This window comes from Chenopodium quinoa, unplaced genomic scaffold (assembly GCF_001683475.1).
Source record: "Chenopodium quinoa cultivar QQ74 unplaced genomic scaffold, ASM168347v1, whole genome shotgun sequence".
In the NCBI taxonomy this organism is placed as follows: domain Eukaryota; kingdom Viridiplantae; phylum Streptophyta; class Magnoliopsida; order Caryophyllales; family Amaranthaceae; genus Chenopodium; species Chenopodium quinoa.
The window spans coordinates 2,161,400-2,177,027 of NW_018742980.1; the positions used below are offsets into that span (position 1 = coordinate 2,161,400).

Sequence of the window (15,628 nt, forward strand, 5' to 3'; positions counted from 1 at the left end):
GCGACAACCTAACTTTAAGAGGCAATACCTCCTAGCATAGAACTCCTGATTGATTAATTCTTGGGCTTGACTTATACTATTTAAGAACAACTTCTATGAGACTAGGAGAGCTTAAATTATAATATCTGGCATGTATGCAATAAGAAAGAGAGAAATAAACATTATTATGCAATGACTTTTCTCTGTTTTCTCTAATATTTGTAAAGTAGTCACATTTTAACTGCAGTCAAAACTCTATTAGATATCCCATGATATTCTTGAATCAACTTCTACTGCAATTGTATTCAAGGTTCGTTAATTTTATCTTTAATTCTTCATATACTTTGATCAATTTAGGTAGCAATTTCCAATCCAACTATTTATACTTGTAGTAAAGGTGACTCTGAAGAAAATCATATTACGTTTTGCTCATCAAAGTGCGCTAAGTCATGTCTTTTAAATAGTTTGCTCATTTGACAAATGAGCAACTAAGTTTTTTGCTCATTTTTTAAATTAGCAACTAAGTATTTGCTCATTTGACAAATGAGCAAATAATTAGTTGCTCATTTGTCAAATGAGCAAATAATTAGTTGCTCATTTGTCAAATGAGCAAATAATTAGTTGTTTATTTGTCAAATGAGCAATTATTTTTTGCTCATTTCACAAATGAGCAAAAGAAATGCTTGTTGATTTAATGAATGATTAAAGAAATGTTTGCTCATTTGATAAATGAGCAACTAACTACTTGCTCATTTGACAAATGAACAACTAATTTTTGCTCATTTGTTAAATTAACAAATAACTATTTGCTTATTTAACAAATGAGCAACTAACTATTTTCTCATTTACTAAATGAGCAAAAATTTGATTGCCCATTGCCAAATTAAATGATCATGGTTGCTCATTTCACAAATGAGCAAGGAAATTAATTGCTTATTTGACAAATGAACAGCTAAGTTTTTGCTCATTTGTTAAATTAGCAACTAAGTATTTGTTCATTTGTCAAATGAACAGATAATTTTGGCTCATTTTGTCAAAAATTAATATTTATTCTTTACTAATTTGTCAAAATGAGCAATTAATTTTTTGCTCATTTGTCAAATGAGCAAAAAAAATTCAATGCTCCTTTGTCAAATGAGCAAACTATTTAATGATCATTTGTCAAATGAGCAAATGATTCTTACTCATTTTGTCAAATTAATGCTCATTTGTGAGTGTGTTTGAATGTTTTAAATACATTAGCCTACTAGCTCAAGGGTAGAGCATTGTGCAAATGCACAAAAGATGTGGGTTCGAATCCCACGTAGGTTCATTTATGTAATGTGGAGACACAAGTTTGTATGAGAGTTTAATAGTAACAAAGTTTATATAGTTATAAATCATTTCAAACCCTTTTTTTGCTCATATAATTTAGTACGAATTTGATATTTTTTTTTTAATTAATTTTGTTTATAGAGATAACCTATGTAGGAATTGAACCTACATCCCCTATGCATTTGCATAGTGCTCTACCATTTGAGCTAATAGGTTTATCATATGTTTTAAATCATTTTCTGTGTAACTTGTCACCAACATATACGTAATTACAGCGTCAGAAAAAACAGAGATGAATAGCTAATATCTTTTGGGGGACACACATGTTTTCCAAAACATAGTATGTAAGAAATATCAAATTCAAGGTACTAACAAAAGCGGTAATAGACAGACAAGGAGAATATTGAAGGATCTTATTTTGCCATTGTATTCTAGACAAACTTACTTAATAGTTTCCTGAAGTGCACTTGGAAGTCTGTGCTCTTCCTTACCTTATATATACAGGAATTATCAAAGATATATACTTCCCAGCGGGATCAAATATAGAAGGGTATGGAACCTGAGAAAATAGTTTACTACTGAAGTCAATAATTCTGATAACAAGATTCCAAAAGCAATGTATTATAACTTGGTTAAGTTGAAAAGGTAGCAAATCTCAAAAACATACAATTCAGCATTGTCAGAAAAGAAGTGAATCCAAATGTGTTTCCAACAGTTCTTTAACATACATTTAAACATGCCAACTTGTAGCCAATAACTCAAAGAGTTTCTCTTTGCACATAAAGCATGACTTACAAGTGCAAGTTTAGCAACAGAAAGTTTGATGCGCCTAAGAATATATGAGTAATATTTTCCAATCAGAATTTTTACCCTAAACAACCAGTATCACATTATAACCATTAAATAAATATTATATTAATTTTCATAAAAACAACACAAAGGTTGGATAAACATAAATACAACACCTCATCTATAATTCCGTCCATATCTGCTTTTGCTTTTGAATTCGCTGTAGCCTTTTATTTACTCTTGTCATTCTTGCCATGAGGAATCAATGGATGATCCTCATGATACGCGATATTCAGTGCAAAACATATCAACACATACTCAAAGGCAATGGGAAATAACATGTTCTATGATATACTGTAAACCATATTTTTAGAAAAGATACTCACTAACAGTCTACCATAGTCACCAGACTCAAATTTGTCTTGGTGAATAGCTTTACAAATTTCGTCCTGCGACCACATCTTTATCCTGGGCGCCTCACCCCATGATACTAGAATGCGGCTCAGATGATCAAGATAGAAAATCTACGAATACAACAAATTTCAATTATTATAATCTACAACAATAAACAATGCTACCATAACCCTCCCTTATGTTATTAGATAATTAAAATCAATTAAATCTATTTACCAAAACAAACATGATGCATCCCCCCACATCTCGCAATTAGATTTAAACTTTTTTTCCTAAAACCAGCAAATTCAAGAAGACTAACATACAATTCACAAAACAAAAATTACAAACAATAGAAACCCTAGAATCAATCAAACTTTCAATACCCAGTATCAATTGATCTAAAAAACAGGATATACAAAATCATTAAGTAAATTCAAGTTAAAATTGATTAAAAAGTTTACCTTTATAAGAGAATTTGGATCTTCAAATATTGCCTCACCTTCAACATGACTACAAAAATAGAAAACTAACGAGTGAAAAATAGTGAACATAAAAAAAAAATGAAATCATCCAAAAATTAGGGGAAGATATATAACATACGAATTGTTGAATCGGCGATTATAAGCCTCAAAGAAGATGATAGAAATAATGGCAATGATGACAAGTACAGAACAAATTTCTGTACGAATTAATTGTTCTTCGCCAACCTCCATTCAAAATTTTCTTCAATTTGTTCTTCCGCCAAATTAGGGTTCGTATTTGCAAAAATTCTAATTAAATTGCCCAATTCAACTTATTTTATATAAGTTTATTCGTTGAATTTGAGCAAAAACCAAAAGGAATCAATGTGATTTGCTTTGATTTGGAGCAGTTACAATGGATTTTAGAGAACATTTGGTGGTTTTAAGAGAGAAGATGAAGGAAAGTGTGAAACGTATTTGATGAGATAGAAAATCAGATATTTTGGGTAAAATATGAAGTTGGGCAGCTTCACTATTTACACTAATGCCATTACTTGTTCTCCGTTGATCTTAACCGTCTACTTTAATCTAATCCTACGGCTTAGATTTGTTCTCATATATTAGGAGTGTTCACACATAAAGAGTGGTTCTCATCGGATCCCGACCCTATATATATATATATATATATTAGATTGTCGATTATGCTTATTTTTTTTTTATTATTGAATTATAAATTACTTCATTGAATGATTTTTTTTTTATTTGGTTGATTAGTTATGCATCAATTAATTTATTTTTATTAACTCCACTACAATTAAGTGTGGTTAACAATATAGTCTCTTAATTGAATCCATATATGCCTGGACGTTAGATTATTAGGCAGATGGTTTTAATGACAACTTAGTCTTTTAGGTGGACGCCAACCCCTCCCTCATATGAGTCATTAAATAATACTTCATGCAAATTTTCCGTAGGATATTTGACTTGCCATGTTATTAAATTTGACAAGATTCACCTCCCTTTCCCACCCTGTCGTCGCCCCCCACCCCCACTGAAACCCCCTCCCTCCCCAAAACCACCATTGTCGAAACTTCACGAAACCCACAACTCCCCCCTCCGCTAGGGTTTTGAGGGTAGGGGAGGTGCGATTGGGGGTTTCGTGGGTGGAGAAGGGGGGATTCTAGGATTTTCGAGGTGGGTGAGAGTCGAGGAGGGGATGCCGGAGCTGGGATCGCCGGCCTAGAAGGAGGGAAACTAGGTGGCAGAAGGGGGTTGCTAAAGGAGAGGAGCGTCGGAGGGCTGGGGCTACCAGGGAAGGGGGTGGCTGGTGAGGGAGGAGGTGCGTGGTTTTTTTTTTTTTATATAAAATAATAATAATTAATATTATTTTATATCTTTTAAAAATTAAAAACATTAAATAAATTTTTTAAAATCAAATTAAATTTTTAGACCAATAAAATTTTGACACGTGTCCCGTATAACTTGTTAACTAAGTTATCGACCTGTTATTAGTGAAAACCTCTGAAATGTTGTATTATTTAGAAATAATCCAAAGGTTGACATGTTTTTAACGGATCGCTCAAATGTTGTATTCTTTTGGACAATTTTTCCAAATTGATATGAAAATTTCGAGAGGAAACTTTTAATTACCTATGCCGTTGTTATGGATAATATAAAAGCTAAAATAAAAATGATGAAACTTCGGATCCAATAAGAATGCAATATTGGGAGTGGGATTGCCCTTATCGATTTATTATCCTTTCCCTCTAGTCCAAAGAAGTCTACCATTCTACCTCAAATTTGAGCAATCAAATCTCACCAATGATTCTACTAATGTGCTTAGCATTTTAGCAAGTTGAATTAGGTTAACTGGACTCATTTGAAATTATATTTTACTAAAACACTCTTTGCCAATTTAATTGAAGGAATGGAATACGAATATATAAGACTTTACAAAGATAGAGTATCAATAGTGTTTTCTAAGTCATACTCCCTCTATCCCTATTTTTTTGCCCCGTTTGACTATGTACGGTTTTCAAGACGCGTCTTAAAACGTCTATATCTTTATTTCTATACACGTAAAAATTATAAAAACGTGATATAAATAAAATATACAATGAGACGAATCTAACAAGACCACTCATGATTATATTATCTTTTATAGATTAATGGTAATTTATGATCAAATTTTTCAAAATTTGATTCAAAAAATGACAATGGGGCAAAAATAAAGGGATGAAGGGAGTACTAACTAGTGAGCAAGAAGCCCATATAGCTCAGTAAAGCTAGACTTCAGTTCCCGTGACTGAGATCCAGGTTCAATGCTCATATCCCCCAGTGGGTAATACCACCTCGATATTCCTGTGATAGGAATCAAGGTGAGGCCCACCCCTTACCCCTAAAAAAAAGTCATACTAACTAGTGTTGCTCATAAAAAGAACTCAGTTCAAGACCAAAACAACGTCACCATTTGACAAAACAGGAAGAGAAACATTAAACAATCTTTTAATAAGATAAATATAACAATCATTACGGTTTAAGGTCATTATTCTATCTATAATTAATGGTATACAGTTTACACAACGTTTACGTAGTGTACAACTAACAAGTGAAATCCTTGGTGGAACCAAATTTGCTTTATTTCACTATATACAAGTGACAAAATTCACTTTTAAGCTGTGTCATAGCTAAAAGAGTAAAAGCTATACTTAGTGGCAAGCTAATTAACAAATAGCATACAAGCAACCAAATTTAAAAAGTTAATTATGATAAGGTCAAGTTAATAATTTAACTTAATGGTAAGATAACTAGCAAATCACGTCTACTAGATTTTGAATTAATTTTTGGCAGCCAAAAGTGGGAATCTTAAGTCTCTTTAAATACTTCACTCTATAATTTAAGCATTTTATGCTTAGGAGGTGATTTTTATTAGCTAGAACTAGTTATAAAAATTATAATGCATTTTCTTGAGTGGGAAGTTTGTTTACTATACTAAACTTTCACTTTTTAAAGAGGCCACAAACGCATAAACCACCCACTAAAATGATGATGGTGTGGCGTGCAGTTTCCCTTTCCGCCATGGAATACCTTTTTTAAATCTATTGTTGGATAGAATATGGATGTATAAAAAAACTACCGAGGTAAAATTTTGTTGGAATAATCTTGATATATACTTCTTCCGTTCTATTTTAATTAATACTTTAACTTTTATACTTGTTGATGCATAATTTCAACCACTAAAACTTTTAAGGAAAAATTCACTTTAATAATTCCATCTTTGAGCGATTTACTTTTAATAATAATCCCAACTTTAGATTATTATCTAATAATCTCACTTTTGCTATCACTTTGCCTCTAACAGTCCCAAGTGGTCAACAACCTGTTAATCTGTTATTATAAGTTACCAAGACACGTGTCAACACGTGATTGGTCCAAAAAAAACTTTAAATTTTTTTTTAAAAAAACGACAACTACCCTCCTGCCACCCACACCCAACTTGACCTCCTGCCCCCGGCGTTGGCCGGCACCATAACCCCCTCCCCTCCCCCGGCGTTGATGCCCTCCAGATCCCCCCTCCCCTAACCACCATAACCTTCTCCATAACCCCTCCCCTCATTCGAAAAAACCCCTTTTAACTTCTCTTCTACTGCTGAAAACACCAAGCCACCTCTCCTCCCACCTCCACAACCCTAGCGACTAGGGCTTCGGGGTGGGAGGAGAGGTGGTTGGGTGTTGCCGGCGTTCAGAAAGAAGTTATAAGGGGTTTGTCGAATGAGGGGAGGGGTTACATTGGTGGAGGGGAGGGAGGTCTAGGTGGCACTGGTGATTAAGAAAAAAATGTAATAAAGTTATATTATGAAAATATGCATTTAAAATAACGAAGGGAGTAAATTTTTTTGTAAAAATTAAAATCATTTATAAAATTTGAAGTTAAATTTCTTTTACAAAAATAACCAATCACAACGCAACACGTGTCCGATTTGCGAATTAATCAAAATGTCGTTTTATTTTTAAAAGACCGGTAAAATGACGTATTATTGGCTTATTGTTGACAATTTCTCTTTTTTTTTTATTTATTTTTATTATTATTATTATTATTATATTGGTACATCGAAATACAGTGTATGGTAAGTTATGCATTGATACGTATGCTTAATCAATAATAATCAACATATTCCGTATAAACGAAGAAAATAACATGGAAATACTAGTTGAAGAGGGGTCAGAAGAAGAAGCACGTGTAGAATGTGGTAAGGCGTATCAATGTCAGCAGAGTTGATCTATAAAATTGTTGTACGGTTGACTGCTTGGACCCGTATTTGACTCTAATTCTGCTGCCCCCCTCTTTTAAGTACTTTTATCAACTTTTTGTCCCCATCACCTTCCAGAATCCAATTTTCTCTAACAATACCTTTAAAAGTAGGGTTGACTAAAAATTTGGGGTAATCGAAATTGGAATCGGAATCAGTTAGGAATCGGCTTTAATTTCAATTCTCAATTTTTTGAACCCGAAATCGATTGGGTATCCAGTTACCTAATATATATTAAACTAAATATATTTATAAAACAAAAAATATGTTGAATGTATCTAGTTACTAAAATAAAAATAAATATATTATTAATACCCAACATAAATAAAATAGCTTCATGCTTTTATAAATATAGGTATTAAACGTTTAAAAATGAAAATGGATTAAAATAAGTATTATAATTTTTATTAAATTTTAAAAATTATGTACATAAGTGGGTACCCGAAATCGAAATCGGTACTCGGCGGTTCTAATTCCAATTCTTAGTTTTAGGATCCGGTTGAAGTGGTTTCAATTCCAATTCCGAATTCTAAGACATGGTCCCAACCAATTCTGAGTCCGATTCCTAAAATTTTGACCGGTTACCCGATTTGCGCATCCCTAATTAAAACTAGAGATGTTAAAAGTTGATTTGTTTAATTCGATTTTACACTGATTCGAACAAAACTTAATTTAGGTTCGGCTTATATAAACACAATAATTTAATATGACTTAAAAATAGACCTAACTTGACTCGACCTCATTACAATCAATCCAATCACCTGAATTGACACCTCAAAAATACCAATAATATGAATTATGGCATGCGTCTCACTTTTCTGTTCAAATTAAAACAAGGTTTGCATGGTCCGCATTAGCCACCATAACTTCTAGAGGAGTAATCCTATTCAGTACATTTCTGTTACAAATTGTTTTATTGATTTTAAGGATATTTAATTTATGTATTAAAATATGGAGTATAAATTTTTCGAATTTCATATACGTAAAATAAAATAAACTTTGAAATAATGCAGTTGACAGCACCATGAATATATTTCTTACAAATTAGTGAAATTTTTGTGGACACTTTTTTTTTACTAATGCAATGGAGTAATTACTATGGGTCAAAGTTTTTATTTATTGTAATAACAAAGAAATAAAGTGTTTTTCACGCTCCAAAAATTTATTGAATATACATTGAGCCAATCTAAAAATATTTTACATATAATTATTATTATTTTTTTTTTGAAAAAATAAATATCTAAACATTAAGAGATTCGAATACCAAACCTCTTATAATAAAGATGGTTATTTAACCATTTAAGCCAATAATCAATCATGTTATAAATATGAAAATAAATGTATATAATATGCAAATCGCGAGGACTAATTAAAAAAAATACACCATTAAATATCAAATACATATAATCACAAGCTTTAATTAAAGTAGCAACCTAGTACCACACATTAGCTAATTTTTATACATATACGAAATATGTAAAAAGTGTAGTAAAAATTAATAGATAAATACTGTACAAAGTCAACACATTATGGGGGTGTTTGGTAAACAGCTTATTGGGGGTAAATTAGCTTATTTGACCAGCTTCGACTGATTGACTAGTCAAATAAGCTAACTTTAGTGTTTGGTGGTAAGCTTATTGAAAGAGATAATTTGCCTAAATAAGCTCTTTTAGAAAAAGTTGGTATGAGCAGTGTTTTGCAAAGAGATGATTTGGTAGGATGAGCTAAATTAGAAATTCGTCGTTATTAATTACCAAACTCTATCACAAATCTAATATATCATATCATATCATATCACTAATGAATAAAGTTGGTCTTGTAGCCAGGCCGCGAGACAACGACACTTGACATTCCAGTTTTTCGCCAAGTGTCGCGCCACGTAGGAGATAAATAGGTATTGTTGTGACACATATGAAGAATTTTGGATAGATTTTTAAGATAAAATTGTTGTATAGAGTTTTCTTATCGATAAAATTCTAATATTTCATATATATATAATTAATCATAACTTTTAATAAATATCCTATAACTCGGTACTATTTCCATCATCAAGTTCGTTTTAAAAATTTCTTTAAAATAAGATCCATTTATAATAGTATATTTAATCACAAACTTTTATATGTAGCTAGCCAAATCGCGTCACCAACTATCACAAGAGTTACTTTTTTTTTTTGACGGGAATTACAAGAGTTACTTCGTTCGTTAGTGCTATAGAGGTTACTTGGTCAGTGTTATAGTGGTTACTCAATCAATGTTATAGATAGAGGTTACATAATCAGTGTTAGAGGTTATTTAGTTAGTATTACAGGGTTACTCGATCATTTTTAAAGGAGTTACTTTGATGGTGTGGCTAGCCGCATACAAAATGCATTGTTATTTAATTTACTTAAAAAATATATATTAGAGAATCAGTAAAAATAAGTTTGAATCAGTAAAATAATTTTAGTTTGGTAAAAAATCTTTCAATTCAGTGAAAATAATTTAAGTTAAATACAAATAATTTCAAGTCAATAATAACATAGATATCTATTTAAAAACAAAACTAAAAAAAGTACACTATTATATAAATATAAGCAATATAATATCGTATGTCTAAATATTCTACATTATCAGAACGAATTATTTGACCATATTTAACATTCAAGTAAAAATATTATCTTAAAATTTTATCAACCATCTGGGCCTCGCCTAGGCGCCAGGTTACGAGACAGCGTCACTTGGCATTTCAGTTTTTCGCCAAGTATCGAGCTGCGTAAGCGACAAATAGATATTATTGTGACATATATGATGATAAGTAAGCGAATTTTGGATATATTTTTTCAAGATAAAAATATTGTATAGAGTTTTATTATCGATATATTTCTAAAGATCTAATATTTCATATATGTACAAAATTAATCATAATTTTTAATAAATATCATATAACTTGATTCTATTTCCATCTCAAAATTCATTTTAATTTTTTTTTAAATAAGATCCATTTATTATATATATATATAAATACATAGTAATATAAAATCAATAAAAATAAGTTTTAATCAGGTAGAAATATTTTTAGTTTAGTAAAAAATAATATAAGATCATAAAAATAATATCAAGTTTATAATAACATGAGTAGATATCTATTTACAAACAAATCTACAAAAAGTAAACTATTATATAATAAGCGATATGATATCATATGCCTAAATATTTTTAATTTTCAAAAGGGATTATATGACCGTACCGTATTTAACATTCAAGCCAAAAAGTTTATTCTAAAATTTTATCAACAAGATGGGCATCCCCGGACACAAAACTAGTATATATAAAGGGAAGTTTTTTCCCGAGTTTTTAAAGAGCCACGTAGGATGAAATTTTCTTAACGCGCCATGTAGGATTATAAACTTTAGTTATAGCCAATCAAATAAGAGAGTTGTAATTTCTTTTAGAATTAAATAATTCAAATGCCATGTAAGCAAAATTGACGAATGAGATTTTAAAGTTTAAATTAATTAAATATAAAATATTATCTTTTGAGATTAAAAATATTATCTTGATATATAACGTATGAGAGGAAATTCACAATTTATTTAAAAAAAAAATATTTAATAATTACTACGTACAACGAATAAAATAACAAACTTTATCAAATAAATACAAAAAATATTACTTTTAAAAAATAAAAACAAACCATACGTCATACGGGTTTCATCTAGTTTAAAACTAACTAGCACAATTTAATTTCACTTTCTTTCATTCACTCCTAAGCCACTGCCACTCCCAAGGTTAGTTTTCTCAATTATCTTTGCCTTAATTTTCTTTGTTTTGATTTGTGTTTTTTAGTTTTCTTTCATTATTTTTCATTTGTTTTTTTTTTTTTTTGTTTTTTTTTTGTCACATTATGCCCAATTATACATATGTAGCATGTAATTTCGTCAAACAATATATCTATTTTTGTGCAATAATCAATCCTTTTAAATTAATTATGTTAATGTCCTTATTGGTCATTTTGCATACTTATTCAGCTTTAGGAAATCGGCTATTTACCAAACACTTTTATACAATCAGTTAATATATAAAGTTAGTCAAATCAGTTAATACAATAAGCTAGTCAAAATCAGCTAACACAATTAGCTTTTATATCTAATGTGAACTAGAGATAGTACAAGTATTGCTGAAACTATTAGGAAAAATTAACAACAAAGGTCCTAACTATTACTGATCTTCTTTAAAAGGGTCAACCTATTAATTAACTTTGGACAGACCCAACTATACTTAAGTTTCTTAAAATAGTCAAGTGTGACTTGTTACCCGTTGAACCGGTAAACTTTTTAATTAAAAAAATATTATCAATTTTTGCCCTATTACGCCATAACCACCACAACTCTGTCCTCCTAGTCTCCACAACATAACCACCAGTCAACCACTTGAAATTCCACCACCACCAATTTTCTTCTAACTCCCATTCTTTCTCTCTCTCCATTACTTCCCATCCACAACACTCAAGCCACCTCAAACTGGCAACCAACGTTTCCACTATCCCACAACCATGGCCAATTGATGGCTACTCATCTTTTCTCTCTTTGCTTAACCTCCTCTTCTATATATCATATATGGCCATCAATTTCTCTAGGCCAAGGTTGATAAGGTTATTGTGTTGGGGGCTTTATGGTGGCGTCACTAACATGGGCTGGTGGATTGTTGTAGGGGTGAGTTGGTGCCTTGGTGGCTTCGAAAAGGTTATCGATGGGGGTGTATTATTGCGATGTTATCGATGGGTAGGTTCTTGGTGACAATTTTGTGGTGGTTGAGTGGGTGAGTATTTTTAAACTTACTATGGAGATGGATGGGTTAATCGGTCTGGGTTGGTGGTTTTGTGGGTGGGGTTGCTTTGATGGTGGTGGTTTATTAATTGGTAGGGGACGTGGGGTGGTTGTGGCAATATTTAATCCATTATAATGCAGATTTTGCTCATGTATTTCATAAATTGGCAATAATTAATAACTACGTAAATTCCTATTACATTATTTAACTTGTAGTTTAATCCGACGATTGTTGCTTGCCACTATGCATATTGGATTGATTTATGCAATAATTTTAAGATTTATGAAGTTGCAACAATTTGAAGAGAAGTAGAAAAAATTGCAATATTGAAGGGAGGTTTTATTGAAATCAAAAAGAAAGGGGAAATTTTTTATTTTTGTAAATTCAAGGTCACTTGATATACACGTGACATATTTTACCTACAATAGCAAGTCGGATACAGGTTGGATCAACGCGTGTGAACTACACAAAATAGTTGCGTCCGTCCAAAGTTAATCAAAATGTTGGCCCTTGTAAAGAAGACTAGTAATAGTTGAGACTTTTCTTGTTAATTTTAAATGTAGTACCACTACCAATATGTATCAATTGACTGTTCGTGTAATGGTAATTGGGGCTACAATTGGTAGAGATGACCGCGTATTCGATCCCCCCACAACAACAATTGGGAGGGGAGTGAAACCTAACCACTCAGAATTGAACCCCAAATCGGAATTAGCCCAAAGGGTGAACCGAATGGAAAAAAAAATGTAACAGAAATACGGAGTAATAAAAATAGACGTTGCAACTTTCATCGTTTGGATGACCCAAGTGTGACAACCGAACCAACCATCTGTCAATTCATAAGAGCACTATTTATACAACTTCCTCAACGACACAAATTTCTCAAACTCAATTTCAATCTCAACTCAAACAACTTTTCTCTTTCAAATTTCTCCTCTCTAAACATGAAGAACTTTTCCCAACGTTTTGTTGTCTTCACTTTGGTTGTTTTTCTTGCTCTATCCTACATAACATCTGCTCGTGTCCTACTACCTAAACTTGAACAAGGTATTTTAATTTCCTTTATTAATTCCCCAATTGAGTTTTCTCCCCTATTATTATTCCGGTTCGTTTCGTTTATTAAGATGTTTTCTTTCCGTCCTAGATATAATAGATTAATAGTCACTCTACCTATTTAAACTACACTAGTATTCCGTAAAAAAACAAAAAAAAAAAAAAAAAAAAAACTACACTAGTATTATGTCCGTACACACGTGTGTAACGTAGTGACAAAACTAACACGTTATTCCTGGTGGCGAGTTTATTTATTTAATTTTTTTTATATATATTTTTAATTCGAACTTTTAATTTTGATATTTACATGTAATGATCATACAGGTAAACAAGAATTGGAGATTAAGGATAATGCTACAAACATTGAGGATGTATCCTATGTGAGCCCTATCCCTCATTCCTTCTTTCTTTTTAATTAATTAAGTTCATTAGTTGGTATGATGAAAATGAATTTTAAAACCCTTAATTATTTTCAGTTACTTTTGCAATTGTCAATATTAATAATTTTTCACGGCTGTCAAAAAAACTGACAGTCATGAAAAAGTAATCACAAAAGATATTCTACATTTCTATGTGATTAGCTATATATTGACACTTTGACAGTCGCTAATTTTAAATTGTGGTGCAGCAGATGGGGTTAGATGAGATTGAAGTATGCAGGAATAAAGGAGAAGATTGCAATGCTGAAAGGAAACTGCTTGAGGAGGCTCATTTGGATTACATTTACACCCAAAAATTTAACACCCCTTAAAAATGTGATACTAATTACTAAGGAGGATATATGTTGTAGTAGACATGATATAGTTACTGAATGATTGTCACTTCATGCAAACTAGAAAGTGTTAGGAGGCAGTATTACCAGTATATTATACATAGTTCATGCAATATGTATGGCAGGAAGTATCAAATACCAATATGTGGAGAGGCATCGATCATATCATATATTCATATGACATGGTTCATAAATCATAATATTACTATATCATAAATAAAATTACAATTTGCAATCTTGACTTTTTTATTTTTTGACAATTGTTCATAGAAAAATAATTTTCATATGATCTTGGTTGTTTGAAACTAAAGTAAATATTACTAGCTCTTACATTACAATGAACAGGACAAGTCTTCGACCACTTCATTTGATCTTGGTCATCGTTTGAAACTAATACCACTTGCCTTCGATTGGAAGGACCGGGATAAAAAGGTACAAACACCTAAAGGGTCTAATGCAATTAAAGAAAAGGCCGAGTGTAGGATAATGGAGCTAACAAATAACAATGCCTATTGGCATAACAAGACATGCATCTGATATGAATTTATGGGGTAACCTCTGTCTCTCCTTAAGAAAAGAGACTGCGAGCGCATAATGAACCCTGAAATTTATGTTTGAAGGCCAGGTCATCTTCTGATATGAATTTTTCAAAGCAATGTTGTTCTTTGAGGATACTAAGTCACAAAGTTGTAATGGGAAGGTAAACGGACTTGGGAAGAGGATACAACAGAGTACGAAATTCAAGCTTGAACTTCTGCGTGTAGAACTGATAATGCAATCTCATAAGTAATAAATTAAGCTAACCTAAGAGTATGAAAAGATGCATATAGTTGCAAAGCCATATCTTGAAAGGAATATCCCTATCTCGGTCTAGAAGACCACCCCTCCAATCTAGTTGTGTTAAAGGACGTCGTCGAAAATTATGTCAAACACTCAAAAATGCTCAATTCACCATTGGCACAAAGATCATATCCCCACATCATCTATTTGAAAATCCCTTCTGTTTAGCTGAGATATCAATGCAATACCTTTAAATGAGCAAGTTCTATTTTGGGAGGATATTGTAATTGACCACAGGATTCCGTAGAAAAAAGCCTCTTATTATTGTGATCCTGCGGTGTAGTGGAGCGTTATTGGAGATAGGCACATTTCTTAATTTGTGAAATTAAATTCATGGCTTTTTCCCCCTTGGTTTCTTCTGGTAGCTCTATTGATAATTTGTTTAGCATCCTCAACTTCAGCTAATTGTCTTGCATTTAGTTTGAGGATTTGAAGATGTAATAGACGCTATTTAGTGGCAATTTTATTTTTCGTTTTTGAGGGAAATTTAGTGGCAATTTTTCCTTCATGGCTTTCACCCTCAATAAAAAAATAAAATAAATAAGTAAATACAAGTTAATCTCGTACATAGGCTTGTCAATTCTTGGCAAGCTAGAAGTTTCTATGGCAGCTATAGACAAATTAATTATGCTGTATGGGTTATCTTGGATTCTCGGTGCCCATATGACAAATGACCCCTTTGTAGAGGTAGCACGTTATAAGCTCCATTTCCAAATAAAAATTTCATTTATCTTTTGCACACATTTTTACGATGGTAAATAATATAATAGTAGAGTTCAATTGTTTAAAGGTAAACATAAAATGAACACGTGAATATAGTTGATTAAAAATGAAAAAAAATAAATAAATAAAATAGCAAAACTTAATTGGTTACAAATCAATTTATAAGACTGCATAAATAAAACTTA

The 15,628-nt window shown here is 31.6% G+C and overlaps 2 protein-coding genes across 3 annotated transcripts; one reads left to right on the top strand and one right to left on the bottom strand.

The window, feature by feature from the left end:
- Window positions 1–1,942: 1,942 nt before the first annotated feature.
- LOC110729313 lies at window positions 1,943–3,531 on the bottom strand. Its single transcript, XM_021909042.1, has 3 exons — window positions 3,079–3,531; window positions 2,940–2,988; window positions 1,943–2,606 (listed from the first exon to the last, which is right to left on the bottom strand). Exons 1-3 carry the CDS (start codon window positions 3,189–3,191, stop codon window positions 2,427–2,429), a joined length of 342 nt encoding a protein of 113 aa, XP_021764734.1. The 5' UTR covers window positions 3,192–3,531; the 3' UTR covers window positions 1,943–2,426.
- Window positions 3,532–12,923: 9,392 nt separating this feature from the next.
- LOC110729314 (phytosulfokines 5-like) lies at window positions 12,924–14,056 on the top strand. 2 transcript variants are annotated; one of them, XM_021909043.1, is made up of 3 exons: window positions 12,924–13,102; window positions 13,433–13,488; window positions 13,737–14,056. In XM_021909043.1, the coding sequence occupies exons 1-3, from the start codon at window positions 13,000–13,002 to the stop codon at window positions 13,857–13,859; spliced, it is 282 nt and encodes a 93-aa protein (XP_021764735.1). In that variant the 5' UTR covers window positions 12,924–12,999; the 3' UTR covers window positions 13,860–14,056. The 2 variants fall into 2 exon arrangements, with proteins under 2 accessions (XP_021764735.1, XP_021764736.1); XM_021909044.1 differs by having other exon boundaries at window positions 12,925–13,102; window positions 13,740–14,056.
- The last annotated feature ends 1,572 nt before the right edge of the window (window positions 14,057–15,628 follow it).

Coding starts and splice junctions, on each gene's coding strand:
- LOC110729313 (XM_021909042.1), bottom strand. CDS start 3,191: ATGGAGGTTGGCGAAGAACAATTAATTCGTACAGAAATTTGTTCTGTA. Junction 2,989..3,078: donor AATCGCCGATTCAACAATTC/GTATGTTATATA, acceptor CTATTTTTGTAG/TCATGTTGAAGGTGAGGCAA. Junction 2,607..2,939: donor ATCCAAATTCTCTTATAAAG/GTAAACTTTTTA, acceptor TTGTATTCGTAG/ATTTTCTATCTTGATCATCT.
- LOC110729314 (XM_021909043.1), top strand. CDS start 13,000: ATGAAGAACTTTTCCCAACGTTTTGTTGTCTTCACTTTGGTTGTTTTT. Junction 13,103..13,432: donor ACTACCTAAACTTGAACAAG/GTATTTTAATTT, acceptor ATGATCATACAG/GTAAACAAGAATTGGAGATT. Junction 13,489..13,736: donor ACATTGAGGATGTATCCTAT/GTGAGCCCTATC, acceptor ATTGTGGTGCAG/CAGATGGGGTTAGATGAGAT.